Source organism: Orcinus orca, chromosome 8 (assembly GCF_937001465.1).
Source record: "Orcinus orca chromosome 8, mOrcOrc1.1, whole genome shotgun sequence".
Lineage (NCBI taxonomy): Eukaryota > Metazoa > Chordata > Mammalia > Artiodactyla > Delphinidae > Orcinus > Orcinus orca.
Genome location: NC_064566.1, coordinates 84,552,908 through 84,575,850, shown reverse-complemented (window position 1 = coordinate 84,575,850; position 22,943 = coordinate 84,552,908). Strand labels below are relative to the sequence as shown.

Sequence of the window (22,943 nt, the reverse complement as noted above, 5' to 3'; positions counted from 1 at the left end):
GTTACCATCAACTATCTCTACCTGAACAGAAGAGACATGAGCTGGTATAGGTGCCACATATTATCAAGCCATGTCAGTGACACAGGACCATAGTGGATAGGAAGAGACAATACATACATGCGGCTTCAAAGGCTGTACTGAACATGGAAGAACACCTTCATAACATAGCAGCTACAGCAAATTCAGGGCTCCCAAGACAGGCCATTTACTGGGTTCACAATTCTCACTTACTCTGGAGAGGAATATTTATTCTTGTCACTACTCATGGTATATATCATGCTTTAACCAACTCCTTCCCTTCCCCATTCTAAGAAAGGACACAGGGCTATAAAAGATGCAATGCAAAATCCTTCCACCTGGCATACAGCTGAAAGGGAAAGAACAGCAAAATCCCAGAGGAGCTAGAATGGACCAGGAAACAACAGGCACCTTAATGTTTTCTATATCAGCTGTCTAGCAGTAGACAAATCAGGCTTCAGAGGAAGCTGCAAAGGAAAAGCTTGATCTTATTCTTTCATTAAAGCAACACCAGGCCTCAAGATTAGTTAAATAAAAGCAGTCTCTCAGACATGACATACTGTAATTCACACCTGATTACTCTGAACGATGGCATGATTTATATTCAGCTTCAGGTTGTCTGTCTGACATTCTACCCACTCACATATCTGCATATTCAGAAGCTGTACAAGCACAAAAATATTAAAATGAAATACACTATACATTACAGTAGAATGACATGTAATTTATTCATAACTGAGTTAGGCAGTACTCAAAATTCACTTAGATAAGCAAGTGAGTACACAAACATCTAATAATACTAAAACTGATAGTCAGAAGGTATAAAATACCATGGGTATGAAATGCCATGGTAAATACTATTCAACAGACTACAATCATAATTAATTCCAAACTAAATCATGGTTTTTAAAATGATTTTAAGCAGTTTTGAAATGACTTGATTTTGTTCTCCTTCCAAGCAATTTATTTCCTCCACTGATAAAAGACAAGGTCATTAGTTTCAAGAAATATTACAGAATGACATAGCTCAGGTTCTTCTCTTGCAACACATTTTCTTGCAAATTGTTTTTTAATATTACCTCTTGACATAGACAACAAACCAGCCACCACTCAGTGCCCCAAGCAAAGATGCCTGGATCAGAACAGTGCCAGGGTGTAACTCTGAGTTCAGCAAGAGGCAGGCAGTGAAAAAGCTGTTGGAGCTTTTGCAGTGTGCATACTTCTTTTTTGAGGTTCCAAGCATCATAAACATATTTAGGCATCCAAGCCAGTAAAATTATGGGAATAAAATAATTTGATGTCCAGATGACTATGCCACAATTACAACTGGGGGTAAATTACAATATAATTCTGCGGTACTTCAAAAAACCCCAGCACCTACCTAAATTTGCTTCTTGTTAGCCTCGTTACATTTTCATGAAGTGCAGCAGTATTTGCAAGAATGATTTGTCTTATCATGTGTCTGTTTGTATTATTTTAAAGTCATACTTTTTTGGAATGAGGTCCAAGCATGAACCTGGCTTGAAGAGCTAGCAGCTATAGTCATGAAACATCAATAAATTAAAAGGCTTTCACAGAACAAAATTCAGCTAAATCTTTTACATATAAAATACAGCTAGAGAAATACAATTCTTCAACACTAAATTATGAGGGAGAGGAAGCCAATTTAAAAAAATAGAAAACTCTCTCCATACCAGGTGTCAAAGCAAGATGTAACACTGCATGATGCCACAATATGAGCAGTCACTGGATGACAGATACTGCAGAAATTGTGGTATTTGGGGATCTGGTAATTATGACGAAGATATGAAGACACTGTACTAACAGGCATGCATACAATCACTGTGTGCATTCAGTGTGTGAGCTGGGACCTAAGCAGAGATCTAACACAATAATGAGGCACTGTCCTGGGGTATCCATTAAAACCAGTGTGGGTGACTGACTATATGTTGATTAAACCTTCCGAGGCAGCAAAATGTGGGCACAATGCCATGTCTGGATTCTGCAGCTGTTTTATGATCCTCTTGCGGAATTTCTCCCGCACACGATTAAATTCCATTATGTCCATGGGGTCCTCTTCAATCCAAAACTTATGAAACTCGTGCATCAAATAGCCTGTTAGAGATAAGACAGTGACAAGAATGCAAGGGAAAAAAATCCTTAATCATATTCAGAATCACCCTAAATGCTGAAAAAGATGTCAGACCAACTAACAGCAACCATGTCACTCAAAGACAAGATCAAAATACAGCAAACACTACTGTTAAAATTATTCTTTAAAAACCAGTGCAGTGGAAGCTACCAACCTGCAAGATTTTTGCAATTGGTCCTAGAATTATTCTCACTCTGCTCAAGCAGGAAGAAAAGTCAATTCTGCCATTTCTAGAATATGAGTAACAACTGGAACATATTTTGAAAGGTTGACAGTAACTACTTCATTCTTCACCTCCTGATTAAATTAACATAATGGTGTGATTTTTCAAAAGTACTCCACTCAGCCTTTTTTCTCTTGATATTTGATTTGAGTAAAGTTTTAAATTACCCTGACAAATCAAAAGAATGCATTCTGACAATCTATTATAAGACAATAAAAACTGTGAATCAACTCTGAACAATAGAGTGGTCATTAAACTATATGAAATTGCTAATAAGACATCTTTGCTCTGAAGCATAATTTCATATTCAAATACTTTTTTGTCTCAAAAATGTTATGTGGATTGGGAACATTTTTGGAATAAATGTTAAATATTTGATATGAGAACCTACTTATTGTATTGTTTCCCCACTGTACCCCTCCCTCCTCATTTAGAATTGAAATGTGAATAGCTTTTTAAAAGACAATAATAAGTATTTGCATGTAGTAAAGCAAAAGCAAGCTCAAGTGTCTCATAATAAGAAAAAAGTATTTAAGGAAATAATACTAGTTAGAAAAATGGAAACCAAACATTACACAAGCTTTAATTTGTCTTAACATTAGAAGGCAGTAGAAGATAGTTCAGAGGAAGGATTCTGGAGCCAGAAACCTGGTTTAAATCCTAGCCCTTCACCTTCATGGGAAGGAGTAAGCAGTAGAGATGACAGAGGGCAGGGGAAGAGAACTTTGGAACAAACATACTCAATTCTAATAGTAAAAACAATTCAATAGCTTTTATTTTTCTGGTAACTAGCTACTTATGGGACAACCTTTAACATAGTTCCATAAACAGATTTTTAAAAACCTTTATTCATATCTCACTGTAATACAAAATTAGAAATGACCTTCCTTCCTACCCCCAACACACACTGCCAGATGTGGGTCTATTTCCACAAACTTACCTGGTTACTCATTCATGACATTTTTAAGTATGCTTGTACATCTTAAAGTATATGGTCTTTCTCTTCAACTATAGGAGGAAGGGTAGTAAGGAGAGAGAGAATTTATTTTATTTTTTCTTTGGGTTGACTCATTTCCTCTAGGCTTGGACTGCCTCTGGGCTCTCTACACACATTAACACATTTTGTTAATCTGTGTTAACACAAGTTAACATATTGACTGATTTTAACATCTCAGACGGGAACACATACCAACCCTCACCCAAATGCCTCTGGGCTACACCAACCAGGGCCCACTGCCACTGTAGTGGGAACGTGACCATATCAGAGAAGCCCCAGATCAGAGGTATCAGCAATCCCAGGAGCCATCCATCTGTCTCTGATCCATCTGATGCTTGGATTCCCTGTGGCAGCACCCAGTCTTGAACTTTTCTGGTGACAACACTAGCATTAGCCTGGTCCATGAATGAAGAATCTGATTCTTTAGAGGTGCTTTCTCACACTGGGCCAAAATTTCTTGCCCCATATTTCTTGGAACAAATTCAATCCTTCTCCAACTCAAGTATCTGAAGTGCCCTTTATGCCATGAGGTTAAGCATCCCCATTTCTTCTTACCATTTCTCATATGCCATGACTTGGAGTCTGTTTATCATCCTGGTTGTTTCAGCACACACTAACAGAAATTCTTTCCTCTCATCTCAGTATCTTATTCAACCAAAAGAGTTCAATCATCTATCCATCCTAAAGTATCCCAAGAATGGCATCAGGTACTTGTAAAAAATGAAGACCCTCCCAGATTCAACCAGACATCTCAGTTCAGTAAGATGAATCTCATGTCACTGAAGTATGAAATCCATTGATTTAGAAGATGCCCTCTTTTTAAGTTCCCTTGGTTTCTTTCTGAATGCTATAATTTTTATGGTTCTAAATAAAATCTATGATCATTTATAATTTCTTCTTCCTTGCTATATAAAATACACACATAATTTTCCTGACTTTGCTTCTGAGCTCAAATAAACATACCTGACCTGTTTTGTATATAGAGTCAGGTTTCCAATACTGATGAATTAAAAGCATCTCATTGGTACCTCATGATTAATAAGTTATTTACTCCATTGACAATAATAAGTAGGCACTGTGAAAAATACTTTAATGAGAAATTCACTTTTCCACAATGTACATTCTCATTCTAGAAGTGATCTAGGGTAGCATAGAGTTTTAGAAGAATACAGATCTCTTTGGTTTCACCCTTTTTCTACCTTACATGCAACTACAGGAAAACATTTTGAAAGGTTTAAAAGACAGGCTAGGAGAGGAGTAGAAGGGAGAGGGGTGGTTAATAATCTAACACCATTCTCCTTCCTCTCAAGGCTACAAAAGTCAAGGTGTAAATCTTGCAAACTGATTCCCTAGGACTCTCTCTATCCTGTCAGAAAAATAATTAGACACTGTATAACATGATTTTAATCAAAATGTAGAAATGGTGGCTTGGCTTCCAGGGTACATATCATAATCATAAAACTCCACTCATTTATATAACATTACAGAGTGTTCATAAATTCATTTGGCAAATTGATCAGTTGGCCCATCTGCCAATTAACAAATATGTAACAGATACAAGAAAAAGGTAGAGTTCTTATGCTCCCCAATTCTCAGTTTCTTGGAGAGGGACAAAGGTAGACAATTTCAGATGATGATTTGCTAGCTAAGGAAGCTAACAAAATGGCATGAAGAGCAGAGGGAGGAAAGAGGGGTCAGGGTATTGCTTACAGTCTCTTATTTAATTCTTACAGCAGCTTTATGGAATAGGTAATGCAGATGAGGACATTGGGTTTAGAAGAGATACTTGAATGGTGTACAATCACACAATTATAGCTGGAAGCTGGAAGCCAGTACCTGAAATCTGCTGCCTTTTCCAGTGTACTCTCTTTTTCTGGTTCTTATTCCTACTGAATAGCTCCTTCTTTTGAAGGTCAAAGAAAAGCTAATTCTTTTTTCCCTTCTTGCTATTGTACTTCCTTCTGCTCACTACACCTAACCTAACTTTATTTCAATGCAGCTGCCTGTTCAGTGGAGCTTTAGATTGAATGTGATTTTCATAGCATACTAACTTGGCAGTGCCGTGCTCACTGAATAATACTGTAAAGTCAAAATGATAGACCTATTATATTCTTATATTCTTTCATCTAGATGAAATACCTGTTTGGAATAATAATTTGGCTTTCCAACCCAAGACTGCAGCATATTTGTTGTTGCTTGAATGTGTCTTGGTTTTGCTTCACTGCATTCGGTTAGTAGACTGCAGAGACACAAGGACACAGGTAATTGCAAGAATATTACAGAGAAGAGGTGCAAAACTGATCATGTCTGATAGATGAGCAACGAATTCAGAGCACAGTTTGCTTCTTCAAGAGAGGCCTGAGTCCCTCTGCCTCACCCCAATCCACAATGGGATTGCTGCTATTTCTAAAACCTGGTGAGGGCCTTAAAAAAAAAGTAATCCCACTGCTTGCTTACTCACCCAGGTTGAGATTCTCTTGGAAGCCTATCAATTCAGGACAAGGCCAAATTTTTCCAGAGTAACTAGACTTCCTTTCTCCTGAAAAGGACACCAGCCAATATTTTTCCCTCCCATCCATCCATCCATCCATCCGTCCATCCATCCATCCAACAAATATTTACTGAGCACCTATTCTGTACCAGGTTCTGTGCTGTGGATATAGTCATGAACAAAATAAATATTCCTGTTCTTATATGTCAATTCCTATGATTCTAACTTTGATTCTCTCCTGCAAGAGCTCCCCACTGTATGGCTCTGATTTTCTCCTTAATGCTAATGAATCCCAAATCTGCCCTTGTAATTCTTCAGAGCTCCACAACCTTGTATTAGAATGCCCACTATTCATTAGAATGCCAACTATTTGCCCCAAAGGAACCCACCCCTGGTATACCTAAAACTAAACTCATTCTATTTTCCCTCAGAATTGCTTCCCTGGCTTCCCTAAGGAACATGGTAACTATAGAATAGGGTAAGTACGAGGGGTAGAAAAACAAAGCAAGTGGTCCTATTTATCTACGTTTATGCTCTTTCAAATGGCTTACAAAACTCTTTCAAGATATCCCCCTTCCCCATTCCTGCTCTTACTACTGTCATCTCTAGACACCCCTCCCCCACCCCAAATCCTATGCTCTATTCCTTGAATCCACCATACTGTTTGTCTTGTGGCCTTTGCCTGTGCCACTCCCTCTCGCTGGACCACTAGGCCACCACTGCTATATTTCCTGCTACTTATTTTTCACTTCTCATGGAAAATGGAATTTGCTTTAGGAAGCTTTCCCTGACGTCCAGACTGAGTGAGATTTTACTTCTTCAATAACAAAATTCTTCCCACTGTGTTTTATTTGTTTAGATGTCTGTCTTCCTCAACACAGAATCTGATCTGTAGTAAAACCTCAATATTATTTGCTGGAAATGGTCAGAATTGTTACAGGAGTAAATATAATCATCTAGTTGTCAGAGTAGGGGCTGTAATCACAAATGTAGGGGACTTACATTTTCCATTAACAAGTCATAAAGAGGTATATATTTTAAAATTTGCTTTTTCATTCAACTTATACATAATTTATTTTATTTACTTTTTATTGATGTATAGTTGATTTACAATGTTGTGTTAATTTCAGGTGTACAGCATGATTCAGTTATACATATGTATGTCTATTCTTTTTCATATTCATATTTTAGTTCTCTGTGCTATACAGTAGGTCCTTCTTGGTTATCTATTTTATATATAGTCGTGTGTATATGTTAATCCCAACCTCCTAATTTATCCCTCCCCACCTTCTCCTTTGGTAACCATAAGTGTGTTTTCCATGTCTGTGGTCAGTCTATCTCTGTTTTGTAAAAAGTTCATTTGTATTTTTTTGTTGTTGTTAGATTCCACATATAAGCAATATCATATGATATTTGTCTTTCTCTGGCTTACTTCATTTAGTATGATAATATCTAGGTCCATCCATGTTGCTGCAAATGGCATTATTTCCTTCTTTTTTATGACTGAGTAATATTCCAGTGTGTGTGTGTGTGTGTGTGTGTGTGTGTGTGTGTGTACATATATATATATATATATATATATATATATATATATATATATATCACTTCTTTATCCATTCATCTGTTGATGGACATTTAGGTTGCTTCCATGTCTTGGCTATTGTAAATAGTGCTGCAATGCACATTGGGGTGCATGTATCTTTTCAAATTATAGTTTTCTCTGGATATATGCCCAGGAGTGGGATTGCTGGGTCATATGGCAGCCCTATTTTTAGTTTCTTAAGCAACCTCCATACTGTTCTCCACAGTGGCTGTACCAACTTACATTCCCACCAGCAATGTAGGAGGGTTCCCTTTTCTTCACATCCTCTCCAACATTTATTATTTGTAGAGTTTTTGATGATGGCCATTCTGACCAGAGTGAGGTGATACCTCATTGTAGTTTGATTTGTATTTCTCTAATAATTAGTTATGTTGAGCATCAAATTATACATAGAGTCAAATAGTTTAATAAGTCTTGTTACAAAGAGCAAACAAAAACCCAGCAACACTTCCTGTCCTAATTCCTGCTTCCTTAAAGCAGCATTTCAACTGTTCCAGCTGATTCTTTGATTATTGACCTCCATAGCTCTAAATAACATATTTTCCATTGCTTGATTTTTTGACTTCCCTCATCTCAAAGATTCTCTTCTCTTTCCTCTCCTATCCTTTCCCCTCCCCTCCCCTCTTCTCCTCTCCCCTCCCCTCCCCTCCCTTCCCCTCTTCTCTTCTCTTCTCTTTTATTCTCTCATAGATTTCCTGCTTTCTGTACCTCACTTATTCCTCTTAGGATTACTCTCTTATTTTATGGAAAAATATCCTTCAGGAGCTTCCTTATAATTATAGAAGGTAAAATTAAGAAGGTAAAATGTTTAAGACTTTGCACTCAAAAAATTTTGTTTATTCTACTCCACACTTAATTGGTAAGTTGGACTGGGTATAGAATTCAAAATTGGAAATCATATTCCCTTAGATTTTAAATAATATTTGCTTAAATTTTTGAAGACATTATTCCACTCTCTTCTAGAATATAGTGTTGCTGTTGAGAAATCCAATGTCATCTTGACTCCCAATTCTTTATGTGACAGATTTGGAAATTTTTAAAATCATCTCTTTCCTATGTATTAAAATTTCACAATGACCTGAGTGTGAATCCATTTTAATCTATTATCCTGGTGCTTACTAGTTTAAATATGAAAAGTCATCCTTCAATTCTGAAAATTTTTCTTGATTTATTTGTTTGATTCCCCCCCCTTAGTTTCACTGTTCTTTTTTCTGGCACTCCTTTTATAAGACTTTCAAGAATGGTCCTTTAATTTCTCAACCTTTATTTTATATTTTTCATCTATACTTTCTCTTCTACTTTCTGGAAGTTTTCAGCTTTATCTTCTAATCCTTCTTGGAGATTTCATTCCTGTTATCTGATTTTTAATTTCTAAGAACACTCTTTTATTCTCTGAATGCTCTTTCTATGGCACCTTGTTCTTGTTTCATAGTAGCAATTTCTTCTCTTATCTCTTGGGGATATTAATGATACGTATTTTTGAAGTTTTCTTCTTTCTGCATGGTTTCTGTTTCTTTATAGTGGCTTTATTTCTAGCTGTTTTAGACCCTCTTTCATGGTTGAGGCTTTCCTTGCTGTTCTTGTTATCTAGGGCTGCTTAAGAAATTATTCCAAAATTCAGTGGCTTAAAAAAACCATTTTAATATTCTCATGAATTCAGTGGGTTTGGAATTCAGAAAGGGTAGAGGAGGGACGGATCCACAATGCCTGGAATATCAACTAGGAAGATCTGAAGGTTGGGGGTGACTTGACAGCTGGTGGCAGGAATCATTTAGAGGCATCTTCACTCACAAGTCTAGTGGTAGATGCTATCAGCTGGGACCTCATCTGGGGCTGTCAGTCAGATTACCTACATATGATTGCTCTGTATGTCCTGGACTTTTTCACAACACAGAGGAATCAGATACCTTACATGGTGGCTTATGCTTCCAAAGGCAGCTCAATCCCTGATCTTCAGATCAAAGCCTTTTCTTTAAAAAAAATTTTTTTATTGATGTATAATCGTTTCACAATGTTGTGTTAATTTCTGCTGTACAGCGAAGTGATTCAGTTATACATACATATATATATACACATTCTTATTTTAATATTCTTTTCCATTACGGTTTATCATAGGATATTGAATATAGTTCCCCATGCTATACAGTAGGACCTTGTTGTTTACCATTCTGTATATAATAGCTAACATCTGCTAACCCCAACCTCCCACTCCATTCCTCCCCCAACTCCCTCTTCCTTGGCAAACACAAGTCTGTTCTCTATGTCCATGAGTTTGTTTCTGTTTCATAAGTAGGTTCATTTGTGTCATATTTTAGATTCCACATATAAGTGATATCATATGGTATTTGTCTTTCTCTTTCTGACTTCACTTAGTATGATAATTTCTAGTTGCATCCATGTTGCTGCAAATGGCATTATTTCATTCTTTTTTATGGCTGAGTAGTATTTCATTGTATACATGTACTACATCTTCTTTATCCACAGATGAAATACTTTTCTAATGTAGCCATAAAAGTCACATAGTGTCAAATCTGCTTATTCTCTTGGTCAACCAACTGGTCAGCCCAGTTGGGCTGGGTAAGAGGAACAAAAAAATCTACCTTTTAATGGGAGGAGTATCAAAGAATTTGAGGACATGTTTTTAACCATCACACTCAAACATCTGGTTGGCTACCTGTAAGTATTTTTTACTAAATAAAAAGCCAACTGGATTAAAAGCTGATTGGAAGCTCTGAGCATGTAGGGAGGGTTTGTTGATGGTGAGCATGACTGTAGAGTGATATGACTGGGCTGCTTCACTGGAGAGACCCAGAGGTCAGCATCTTCAGCTATTTTCTCTTGGGATGTTCAGATTTCAGAGAAGGCCCTTGTCAGTCTCTTGCCAAAGTGATAGGAATTGGGTAGGAGAAGGAGCCTGGGTCTCAGTCTTCATCATCACTTTCAGTATGGTTTGCCATCAGCTGTACCTGATTCTCATCAGACCAGAGACCCTTTATTTTTCTCTCCCTGTAAAGTACACCAACCTCTGCTGAGGAGGGGGAAGGACAGAAGCTGTCTCCTGGAGAAGGGGATTTAGGCCTCTAAGAGCTTCTTAACGTATTTTCAAGCAATCTTGCTATTTTTGGTCTTATTATGTTAACCCTCATTTCTTTTTTCTTTTTTTTTTTTTTTTTTTTGCAGTATGCGGGTCTCTCACTGCAAAAAGGCCTCTTTTCTTTGGCCTTTGCTGAAAGGCCAAAAAGTGGCCTCTCCCGTTGCAGAGCCTGTGCTCCGGACGCGCAGGCTCAGCGGCCATGGCTCACGGGCCCAGCCGCTCCACGGCATGTGGGATCTTCCTGGACCGGGGCATGAACCCGTGTGCCCCGCATCGGCAGGCGGACTCTCAACCACTGCACCACCGGGGAAGCCCAACCCTCATTTCTGAGATATCTAATGCTGCCAATTCTTGAACCTTTTGGGGAGTCCTGTGGAATAAATCAGGTTGCTTCTTACCTTTCCATGCCACCTGTAAAGGATTTGCTCTCTCAAGACTACTAAATCATTTACCACTTAATCTGTTTTCCAGCTTTCAGAATGAGATTTTCGTGCTTTGTTTCTGATTTTTATCCTTGTGGGTTTATGCTTTCTTAGAAAAATCCCTTTCTATTAACTTTAGTGTAATTTCAGAAGGGAGCATAATGCATACACTAATTATGTCATCTTTAACTGGAAGTCCTGCTTAAGCAGATGTAAAAGAAGACAGAATCCTAGATAACATAATCACTCTTAATTTAGGAATTTAGATAAAGTAAATGGCTGTTAACTTGTGACTTTATCACATTTTAAAATTGAACTGCGGAACAACACTCTCCTGTGGTAGATTTGGGGTGGAATGATTGTATCTTAACCATACTTAGAAAGAGTGGCAGACCTGTTTAGCACATAACAGCAGAAAAAAGCCTGAAAGAAACATGAGAAGAATTTTGAAATTTTCTTGCTAAGAAAGCTCAGGTACGAGGCCCTCAGTGCAGTAAGCATGGTTTAAATGGTTTAAAAGACATTTCTCCTTTAAATTGCTTAGATTGCTTGAAGACTTGGTAGACTATCGTTCTATGTTCCTCCAAACCAGTTTATGTCTGGCCAGCAAGGATTATAATGACACACAGCTACATTTTAGGATTCTGCCTCTAAAATTAGAGAATAGCATCTCAGGGCTCTACTAAATGGTCTCGTTCTTTATCTTCTGAAACCTCAGCACAACTGCCACCCCAAAGGATACCCCTCAGGCAAGGACAACATAAGGCTCTGGTTCAGGGTCAAAAATACTTCCCTCTACTAGCACCTACACTTAGAAAGGGCTGCAAACACTACCTTCTGTAGCACTAGTAGTGGTAGCAGTAAAAGTAATACCAATGACAACTCTACCACCATCTATATCACCCATTAAACCACCACCTTCTCTTTCTAATGTTCACTGAGCACTACTATGGGACTAGCTAATAAAAAGCCTTTTTATCCTCGTCTCATTTTACCTCCATAGCAGCTCTATGAGGAAAAGACTCATTTTATAGATGAGATAGCTGAGGCTTAGAGATGGTAGTTAACGTAGATCTGAGAGTCAACTCAGGCTGTCTTCAGAGCCTGCACTCTTAAGTGTTATGCCATGCTGGATCAGAGGAAGAAAGACATCTCTGATGTCTTTAAGTCAGATGGGAAGTTGATACATTGATATTTATTAGGCAAGAGCTGGGAACGAGGAAATATTCATAATGCCTGAAAATATGTGTAGGTTGTGAATGAGAAAACAAAATCAAAACCAAAGGAGGAAGTTCGAAGGCTCCAATGCAGCCAAATCACAAAGATCTCTCAGCTTCAACCCTTGTCTAGAGTGTTCTATAGAAACCTATGTCAATAATTAAGCAACAGGACACTTACAGAATGTTTGCTGGAAGTGAGATAATGTTGGAGCTTCTGGAGCGATGTTGTAGAAATGAGTTTTTAGAGCTCCACTCACCAGTAGATTATATACCAGATCAGTTATATTGATGCCCACAATTGCAAACGAGTACCTGTAAAGTGCAAGCCACACCAACTGTATATCACATATGAGAAGTAAGCATTTCAAAAAATGACAATTTGATATTTAAATTGCTATTATCAGAGTGTCAGATTTCCCTTCTCTCCCCAACTTATCAAAACCCTGAATCTTATAAATTACCAGAAAATTTTAATAATATATGCCAAGAGAATTGAGAGTTCATATGCTTTGACTTGGTAATGCCATTCCCAAATATATGAGAGAAAAAACCAGAAAATGGCAAAGCTTTATATACAATAATAGTCATTACAGCATTATTTATATGGCAAAGACATGTAAACTATTTATATATCCTAAAGAAGATGATTGATGAAATAAATTATGGTAATCTCATATAACATATTACAACTAGTAAAAACCATACTTCTAAAGATTATTTAAGCAGGATATAAAACATTGTGTATAGAACAAACCAAGTTTTATTATACACACAAATGTGTAGAAAAACTAGAGTGAAATGCCACAAAATATTAATATGGGTATATTACAGTAATATGATTATGGTGATTTTTTTGGTTTACTTTCCTATATTTTTGAAATTTTCTATAATAAATCTTATATTACCTTTAAAATGAGGAAAAATTTAACTAGTATCTTAACACTCAGGGTATATTTTCTAGTCCATTTTCTACATGTCTATCTAAAATTAAGTGAAACTGAGTTCTTAAGTCCTCTCTGGTATTATAAATCCAGCACATAAAAAAAAAAGGAGTTCTCTGCTCAGAAATATTTTTGGATGAAATGGGGCATTATAAAAAAAGACCTTCTAAAGTAAACTTTTAACTAATAGCCTGATACTTGATAGAAATCCTTAAAAGAAGACTAGCAAATACAATTCCAAATTATGATTTTTGAAAATCATTTCCATACAGTTATAACTTTCTAAACTTCATCACTTGGTCACAGGCAAAGTAGTATCATATAATCATACAAGTAAATACAAAAACATATAAACAGGTCCTTTCCAAAATTCAACTGGATTATGTATTTCCATCAGGACAAGTGTATTTTCATCCTTGTCATTTTTTGCAGTACTCTTCTGACAATCTTTATATATGAAGTCCCACACTCACCCAATTGCTTTATCCATCCTTTTCTTCTCCCATTCTGCTTTGCTGAATTTGCTGAATAAATGAATGAATGAGTAAATAAATAAATAAGACTTCTCTAATTGATACCTGTTCTCCTTTAATGTTTTTGTTAAAACTGTTGACTAGATGTGGGGATGTCTGTAACTCAGTTATCAAACACTAATCAATTTAAATGTTATTAACTAAAAAGCCACAATACAATTTATATGGAGCTCAGAAATGGAGTTATTTAAAGCCATGCTACTTATCCCTTATTCACTATAGTACAGCAGTGAGAGACAGACCTAAAGGCCAAACATACTCTTTTATATTATCCATTAATTATCAAATAATACTTCCTCCTCTAGCAAGATGCCACCTCAGTCATGATTCCCCACTGCATTTCGTTTGGTTTTCCCTCATGGCAATTATCCTACTCAGCCTTATTTGTGATGTCTGGCACACAGCAGATGCCAAATAAATGTTTACTGATAAATAATTGAGTTAGTGAAAAAAAGAAAGAAGGAAAGAATAAAAGGGAGAGAGGGAGGGAGGGAATAAGGGAAGGAAGAACTTATAGGTTTTAAAAATTCTGTTCCAACAAGTGCTGTGGCATTTCCTCTGGCTAAGCTAAGACAGCTAAATCATAGTAGCTCGATTTTAATCCATTTCTATAACTTGAATTTCTGAATAAGACTGAAGAAAGGGTTCTATAATAAAAGCATTCTGAAAATACTGACTTGCATTCTATTACTTTGTGTACTTTCTTATTCCCCCTATTCTCACCCACTTCCATACTGCCAATATCTTGCAGGCAGGAACCATGTTGCACTCTTCTTTGTGGCCAATTTGAACTTTCATTCAGTGTTCTACACTAAAAATTGTGGTTAGCCTTGGAATTAAATAAAATTTTAAAACTAGAGTTATTATGAACATTTAGCTTCCATCTAAGTAGGAGAAAGGAGAGTTCTTTATAAAACAGTGCAAACACTACATTAAAAGACACACATGTAACACACACACAACACAGGCCCACAAAAACATGATGCAAAACTGTTATTTTACTATACTTACTTTCTACTCTGTAAATGACTGGCTCTAATTCAAAGTAACTGTCTTTAATTCATGTTAAAATAAGCCACTTCTTTTTAAAGTGCAAGTGCCAATTAACAAACCAACAAGTCAGCCAAAGAGGCATCAGGAGATTTTTACTTAAAAGACTCATATCCAAACTGAAATGAGTTAGATGTGAAATTCAAGAAATTTTATATAAACAAATTTATAAGCACCTATTTTCTCTTCAACAAACCTTTGTAAATACATAGTATCTCTGTATTTTGTTAAATTAAATCTATCTGCATTGGAAATATAAGAAAAGGCCAAATGACCTCCACTCATTTGTTTATTTATAGGATATCCTGGCCCAAACAGAAGGAATTCCTCTCTTCAGGAAACACACACACAACAAACAAACAAAAATACAAGCCATCAAAATTCTTCTCTTAAACTTGAACCTACTTTTATCTCTCAAGTTACTTCAGATTCAATAGATTGATCTTCACAAGAGAAATAACATATAATGCTTGCTGAAGGGTAGACAGGAAAGAACTTTCCTTAGTATTTTATGGCATCTCCCTATTCAACACCTGAAATATTCAGGGCCTGAAAGAAACTATGTTGATATCACTATGGGTTAATATATATTTCTTTCAGACACTTGTGAAGGACAGTAGCATTTTCAAAACATTCTGATTTGTATTCAATGACATTTACCATCAATTTGAAGTGATTAATACTTGAAATTTATCTAGTCAATTTTATTGTAGCTTGAGGGACAAAGTGTGTGCGTGCCCACACAGACACACACATACACACACACAAAAATACTAGTCTCTTCTTAAATAAGAGTAATCACACCCTCAAATAATTCCTCTCTAGTGGCCAACACAGGATATAAAATTATAAAGCCTTTCTTTGAGAATGGCTCATAGACAAAATCAATCCCTCTCCAATGGTTAATAAAAAAAAATATTTTAAGCTTATTGTCACTTCGCAAGGACCATGGAGGATTCATGTCTTTTAATTGATGCTTCTCCGAGGAATGTCAGTGCACACAGACTCCCCAGCCAATTTTAATCAGAGAGGTTTCAGAGTCTCTACATTACAGAAACATGTAATTCAGACAATGTAGTTAAAAAATTAAAACAGTTTGATTTTAACCATGTGATATATGAAGAAAGAGTTATGATTTTAGTGCTTTTCTCAAAGAAAGTAAAACGTAAAGAAAATGAAAATTTAAACTTATAAAAAGATTATAATTATAAATTTGGAAAGTATAGGATAATTTAATGAATCTTAGCCAATTGAAGCTAGAGTAAGTATAATAGTAATATGGGAGGGAAGCCACAAAGTCAACCTGTTTATAGATTTTGAGAGTGGTATGATAAAATTTGGGACTTATTTAGCAAACATGAACACTAACAAGATAACCTGTCATGCTGAGGAGAAAAAAGTGATACAAAACTATGAGTACAAAATAGAACTCCTATAATAAGAGTAACTAAAGCATGTATACACTCTTTATAGTAATACAATTAGAAAGACATTAATAGAAGAGGAGATTTGCTCTGTGCAGCAAAATTCCCAGAAGAAATGTCCCTCTCTTGGAGTAGATGGGAGCAGAAATGTGTGGTAATGTGTCAGCCTTTAGGTGAAGTTTCAAAATGTTTCTCCAACAGACATGGCTGTAGAAAGGCTCTTTGACATTTTCTATCAGGTCAGTCTAATCTGGTTTTTCCTTCATCAAAACAGCCCAATGTAATGAACTATATTACATAAAAAGTTGGGAAATGTTTCCTTTTTGAAAATTTTTCATGAATTTATATTACTTTAAAAATTCTTACCCATACTTATTGTAAAATAACATAAAAGCAAGAAAAAACAAAAGCAAAGAAAAATACCTTATTTCCTCTTTAGTGATATCCCTAATGTAATCAGTTAAAGACAAAAATTTAGAAAGGTAAATGAAAATGCAAACAATTTAGAATCTAGAATTTTATTAAGAAAAAAAAAAGAGCCTCAGCAATTTTAGACTTTCTCACTTGGTCCCTGACTTCAAGACTTCCATTCTTCCCTCTATTCCCCCACTGTGGTCCCTTGTCTCTGAACTGTTTCTTCCATACTCTGCTTTCTCCTTCTTTTATGCCCACCTCCTCAATCTTCCTAGACACCAGAGATGTTATCAGCCCCTCAAGTACACATCTCACTTGAACAGTGCCACTTTACATCCTAAATCCTGTAAACAAGTACCTGACATTATAACCTTCCTATTCAGCATTTGTCAAAAGGGCTTGTTTGGAAGAGCTTTAAGCCTCACTTCTGGTGGGCTGACCCTCTTGAGAATCTTATCAATAGAGCTATATAGGAAATTAATTCTACCTAATCCACAAAGCCTAATCCACCTTTCATTTTCAACAATTACCTGCATTTTGGATGAAGAGAATCAGATAGGACCTGCTGTGCTGCTGCAGCATCCCTTTCTGCAAAATACCTGCAGTTGGAGGGAAAGAAAACCATAACTCCATACCTTTTGAATACATTCATTTCAATCCAATTTGAGGCCATTTTGGATTCAGAGATGGACACCAGCATAAGCATACAACCTGTGTCAGCTCCTCCAGATAATGAACAGCTTTTCATAATAGAATTTTCCAAATATAATGACAGTATAATAGGGTAGTTGTAAAACACACAAATATTTGGGAATGATTCGAGTAGGTTTGAAATTTTAATTATGAACTTTACCATTCCCTAACAAGCCAAAGATATTCTTATTAATGAGGGTTATAGATTCTTATTAGGAAGGCAGGAGGAGGCCCCTCAGAAGGCAGAAAAAATCTGGATGAAGGGACATGGTAAGAGGCTGTGACAGCCAAAGGGCAGAGAAAGGATGAGACTAGAGGAGGTGATAAAAGTTCAAATGTACTTTCTTGGAGAATACTCACGGGGTGTTAGAATTCTGGATGAAAATATCTTATGGAGCTTAGAGATGTTAAAAAAATTCTGTTCTGGGAAGAAAGGGGCAATGAAGTTTCCCTTCCCACATACAAAAAGCTTACATACCCTCAAAAATATATCATAAAAAATACTTCATAAAGACAATTATAAAATACAACTACAGGGGCTTCCCTGGTGGTGCAGTGGTTAAGAGTCTGCCTGCCGATGCAGGGGACGCGGGTTCATGCCCCGGTCCGGGAAGATCCCACATGCCGTGGAGCGGCTGGGCCCATGAGCCATGGCCGCTGAGCCTGCATGTCCGGAGCCTGTGCTCCGCAACGGGAGAGGCCACAACAGTGAGAGGCCCGCGTACTGCAAAAAAATAAAAATAAATAAAAAAATACAACTACATATAGCATGTATTATTTAATTTGATGTGTATTTCCTGCATATATCTAATGGATAAAACAACCTCTTAAATTTTCTCTCAGAAAAGTTCAAAGCTAGTCAGCAAATTTAGTAAACATGTCCATGATTATTAATGAAATTGAGTCTCTTCATATTTTGTTGGTCATTTACGTTTATAGAATAGGTTTGAATTAGAATTAGGTTTCTGTTCACATTTCTTGGTCCAGTATATCTAAAAATGTCCTCAGAAGATAAGCCTACAGACAATAATATACTGGATATAGATCCTTTATCAATTATGTGTCAGTCTTGGCTTTCTTTTCATTTTATTTATGGTGGCTTATAGAAGATTTTGATTTTAATTTGTGAGATTTATTGATTTTTCTTTTACAGTTTGTGCTTTTTTGGTTTTTATCTTTAAGAGATCCCTCCTTACTCACATATCTTAAAGATTTTCTCCTAAAAGTTGTAAATATTTGTTTTTGACATTCAATTTGTAAACTGAGGCAAGGTAGAGATTTAATTTAATTTAATTTTCAAATGGAAAGCTAATTGCCCCAGCTCTACTTATTTAAAAGCTCATCCTTTACCCACTTACTTGTAACACCACTTTTGTCATCAAAATTTACTTTTTTATTCACCCACATTACATAATAGTGTAACATTTAAAACATTTACCAGTGGGGAGGGAGAGAAGGGAAAAAATAGGAGTGGGGGAGTGGGAGGTACAAACTATAGGTATAAGACAGGCTACAAGGATGTATTGTACAACACGAGGAATATAGCTAATATTTTGTAATAACTGTAAATGGAGTGTAACCTTTAAAAATTGTATTAAAAAATTACCATCTTAAAAATAAAAGCATGGGTGATTATTAAACTTCCTAAATTTAAAATAAAAGATCTTAGGGGGAAATGGGTGCCATTAAAAATGCCATTTTTTCTTTTAAAAATATATCACTATCCTCATTAGTAGGGTAGTGTCAAAGGACACAAGAGCCAACCTAAAAGGACTCCTTTTTTCTTGAAAAGTAATGGCTACAAATGACCCAATTTAAGCATGAAAAAAATAATGAGCACAATTATTAAATCACATAAACACACAAAAACCAGGAGTTAAAGTGATAATTTAAAACTATAAAGACAAAAAAAAAAAGTTTGATCACTAACAAGGGGACTAGGGCACCAATTCCTCACTCTGAAAATTGGCAACTTATTTACTTGAGCAGCTGTCCTGCCTATATTTTAATTTATTTATTTTACTTATTTAAAAAAAATATTTTTTTTGGCTGTGTTGTGCCTTCGTTGCTGCGTGCGGGTTTTCTCTAGTTGGCGGTGAGCGGGGGGCTACTCTTTGTTGCGGTGCACAGGCTTCTCATTGCGGTGGCTTCTCTTGTTCCTGAGCATGGGCTCTAGGCATGCGGGCTTCAGTAGTTGTGGCACGCAGGCTCAGTAGCTGTGGCTCGCGGGCCCTAGAGCGCAGGCTCAGTAGTTGTGGCGCACGGGCTTAGTTGCTCTGCAGCATGTGAGATCTCCCTGGACCAGGGCTCGAACCCGTGTCCCCTGCATTGGCAGGCAGATTCTTAACCACTGTGCCGCCAAGGAAGTCCCCTGCCTATATTTTAGAGAAACCAAATAACCGTATTTAATAAAGGAAACTGTCTTTACAGAATTTTAGGCAACAACTGTGGGAAGAATAACAGAATTAAAAAAGCACTCTTTGCCCAATTAATTGGTTCAGTGAAGATAACTGGAGGAAATGGTTAGATAAAGGGCTGATGGGGACTTTATAATGGAGCCATCAGGCTGTGATTCCTCTGATCCATCTCAGCATAAGACTGAGAGTGGGGATGATGCAGGCCTCCCACCAAGATGTCAACATGAACCTATTCAACTCTTTCTGAGTACCTCTGATTTTCAGGGCATACCGGGGATGGGTACAAATGCAAACAGACAAATACAGATTGTGGGATATTTTATAGGACAGTTGACCTAGAATCTTGCATGAATTAATGACATGATGGAGGGGCAAAAGGAGAGGAGGGAGGGGGAGAGACTGATTTAATTAAAAAGGACCAGAGAGCAAAGTAGAAATAGAGACTCAGAGGTAGAAGACAAACGTATGTCTACCAAGAGGGCAAGGTGGGGGGTGAATTGGGAGATTGGGATTGACATATATACACTATTGATACTATGTATAAAATAGATAACTAACGAGAACCTACTGTATAGCTCAGGGAACTCTATGCTCTGTGGTAACCTAAATGGGAAGGAAATCCAAAAATGAGGGGATATATGTATACGTATAGCTGATTCACTTTGCTGTACAACAGAAACTAACAGAATATTGTAAAGCAACTATACTCCAATAAAAATTAATTAAAGAAAAATAAGATGACAAAAAAAACGAGAGAGATATAATCACTAAGTGCAATGCATAGATCTTACATGGAACTGGATCAGATCAAACCAGCTGTAACAAGACATATTTGAGATAATTGGGTAATTTGAATATAGTCAGGATATAGATGATACCAAGGAATCATTGTTAATTTTGTTAGGTGTAATAATGTCATTGTGGTTAATGTAAGGTAATATTGATGTCTTTTAGAGCTATATATTGAAATATTAGGGTGAAACAACAAACAGCATAGGATTTTCATTAACACACTTCTACCAAAAAAACAAGTGTTGCAAGTATTCCAAAATCTCAATAGTTACTGAATTTGGGTGATCAGTGTAAAGGGGGTTCTTTATAATCGTTCCTCTGTTTTTGAATATAATTGAAATTTTTCATAACAAAAAGTTAAAAATAAATTTGAGATTTGTTTAAAAGAATCCATGAAGTTTGCCAGATAAAAGGAAGATGGTAGGAGCTTTTAAAATTTTATGAACCTGAGTTCAAATCAAAGGATTTGAATGTTTTCCTGGAGTGTCCTGGGAAGTGGCTTTTGGAACTAATAAATCAACTTTGACATTTCAGTATGAGGAGATCAGAACATCACTTTAAAACTCAACCATTCTTCATTTTACTTACTGCAAATTGTACAGTCCCAAAAGTCCCATTCCTCGAAAATCTGTTTTAGGATCATCACCTTGGAAACCAATTTCACACCACTGCTTAGAAATCCGGGATTCTAGCGGAGTATTGGGCTTCAAGAATTTCCATAACTGAAGAAAAGAAAAAAAATTAGCCTGTTGATATACACACATATAATACTCTTTCTTATTGACTGAAATTTAGTAAACTACATTATTAGGACAAACTTTGGAAATCTGAATATATGCAAATACATTACAATTGAAGATTTGATTATCTTTCAATTATCTATGACAGCAGCCCTCAAAGTATGATCGAAAGACTCCTAGGAGGGACCCTAAGACCTTTTCAGAGAGTCTAGGAAGTAAAAACTATCTCATAATAAAACTAAGAGGTTACTTGTCTTTCACTCTCATCTTCTCATAAGAATACAGTGGAATTTTCCAGAGGCTGAATGACATGTGATGATCTCATTGCTCTGAAGGCAATGGAATGTACACTTGTATATTTTGGTGTTTTTAATCTTTCTGTTTTAGCTCCTAAACAGAAATGTGTGTGTGGTGTGTGTGTGTATGTGTACATGTGTGCGTGTGTGTGTTTGTATATATATATATATATATATACACACACATACATATGTATGTATGTATGTATAAATATATACACATACACACAATCTTCTACAAAAGTTCTTTGGAGTCTTCAAAAATATTTAAGAGAATAAAGGGAAGGGGAGAAGAGGAAAAATTTGAGGGTATGCATTATTCAAATCCTCAGATGATTATCTCACTTTACAAACAAAACTTTTAGCAGCATTGTTAATAAAAAGAAAAGTGAACTGACGAGTTTCATTTCTCACCTATAACAAGGGTGAAAGTAAACAAGCATCATATAGCTGAATAAAGAAAGATCAGTAGGGAGACCTTCAAGAGGGCAGAAGAGTAAGACGTGGAGATCACCTTCTGCCCCCCCGCCAATACATCAGAAATACATCTGCATGTGGAACAACTCCTACAGAACACCTACTGAACGCTGGCAGAAGACCTCAGACCTCCCAAAATGCAAAAAACTGCCCACGTACCTGGGTAGGGAAAAAGAAAAAACAGAGACAAAAGAATAGGGACGGGACCTGCACCAGTGGGAGGGAGCTGGGAAAGTGGAAAAGTTTCCACACACTAGGAAGCCCCTTCACTGGCAGAGACGGTGGGTGGCAGGGGTGGGTGGGGGGAGCTTCGGGGCCATGGAAGAGAGCACAGCAACAGGGATGCAGAGGGCAAAGCAGACAGATTCCCGCACAGAGGATCAGTGCCAACCAGCACTCACCAGCCTGAGAGGCTTGTCTGCTCACCCGCCAGGGCGGGTGGGGGCTGGGAGCTGAGGCTCCAGCTTCTGAGGTCAGATCCCAGGGAGAGGACTGGGGTTGACTGTGTGAACACAGCCTGAAGGGGGCTACTGTGCTACAGGTAACCAGGAGTGTGTCCGGGAAAAAGTCTGGAACTGCAGAAGAGGCAAGAGACTTTTTCTTGCCTCTTTGCTTCCTGGTGCGCGAGGAGAGGGGATTAGAAGCGCCACCTAAACGAGCTCCAGAGACGGGTGCGAGCCATGGCTATCAGCGCGGACCCCAGAGACGGGCATAAGATTCTAAGGCTGCTGCTGCAGCCACCAAGAAGCCTGTGTGCAAGAATAGGTCACTATCCACACCTCCCCTCCCGGGAGCCTGTGCAGCCCGCCACTGCCAGGGTCCCGTGATACAGGGACAACTTCCCCGGGAGAACACACGGCGCACCACAGGCTGTTGCAACGTTATGCCAGCCTCTGCCATGGCAGGCTCGCCCCACATTCCATACCCCTCCCTTCCCGTGCCCCAC

The 22,943-nt window shown here is 37.2% G+C and overlaps 1 protein-coding gene across 4 annotated transcripts in view; it reads right to left on the bottom strand.

The window, feature by feature from the left end:
• Positions 1-721: 721 nt before the first annotated feature.
• Positions 722-22,943, bottom strand: part of ELMOD1 (ELMO domain containing 1) — a 110,851-nt gene continuing 88,629 nt past the window's right edge. For all 4 annotated transcript variants that reach the window (XM_033413424.2, XM_049714118.1, XM_033413425.1 and 1 more), the window contains 5 exons: positions 21,073-21,206; positions 17,113-17,181; positions 13,635-13,685; positions 12,399-12,532; positions 722-2,133 (listed from right to left, as the gene is read on the bottom strand). In XM_033413424.2, coding sequence (XP_033269315.1) covers positions 1,961-2,133; positions 12,399-12,532; positions 13,635-13,685; positions 17,113-17,181; positions 21,073-21,206 — 561 coding nt within the window. In that variant the 3' untranslated portion in view covers positions 722-1,960. The remainder of the gene's footprint in view (positions 2,134-12,398; positions 12,533-13,634; positions 13,686-17,112; positions 17,182-21,072; positions 21,207-22,943) is intronic.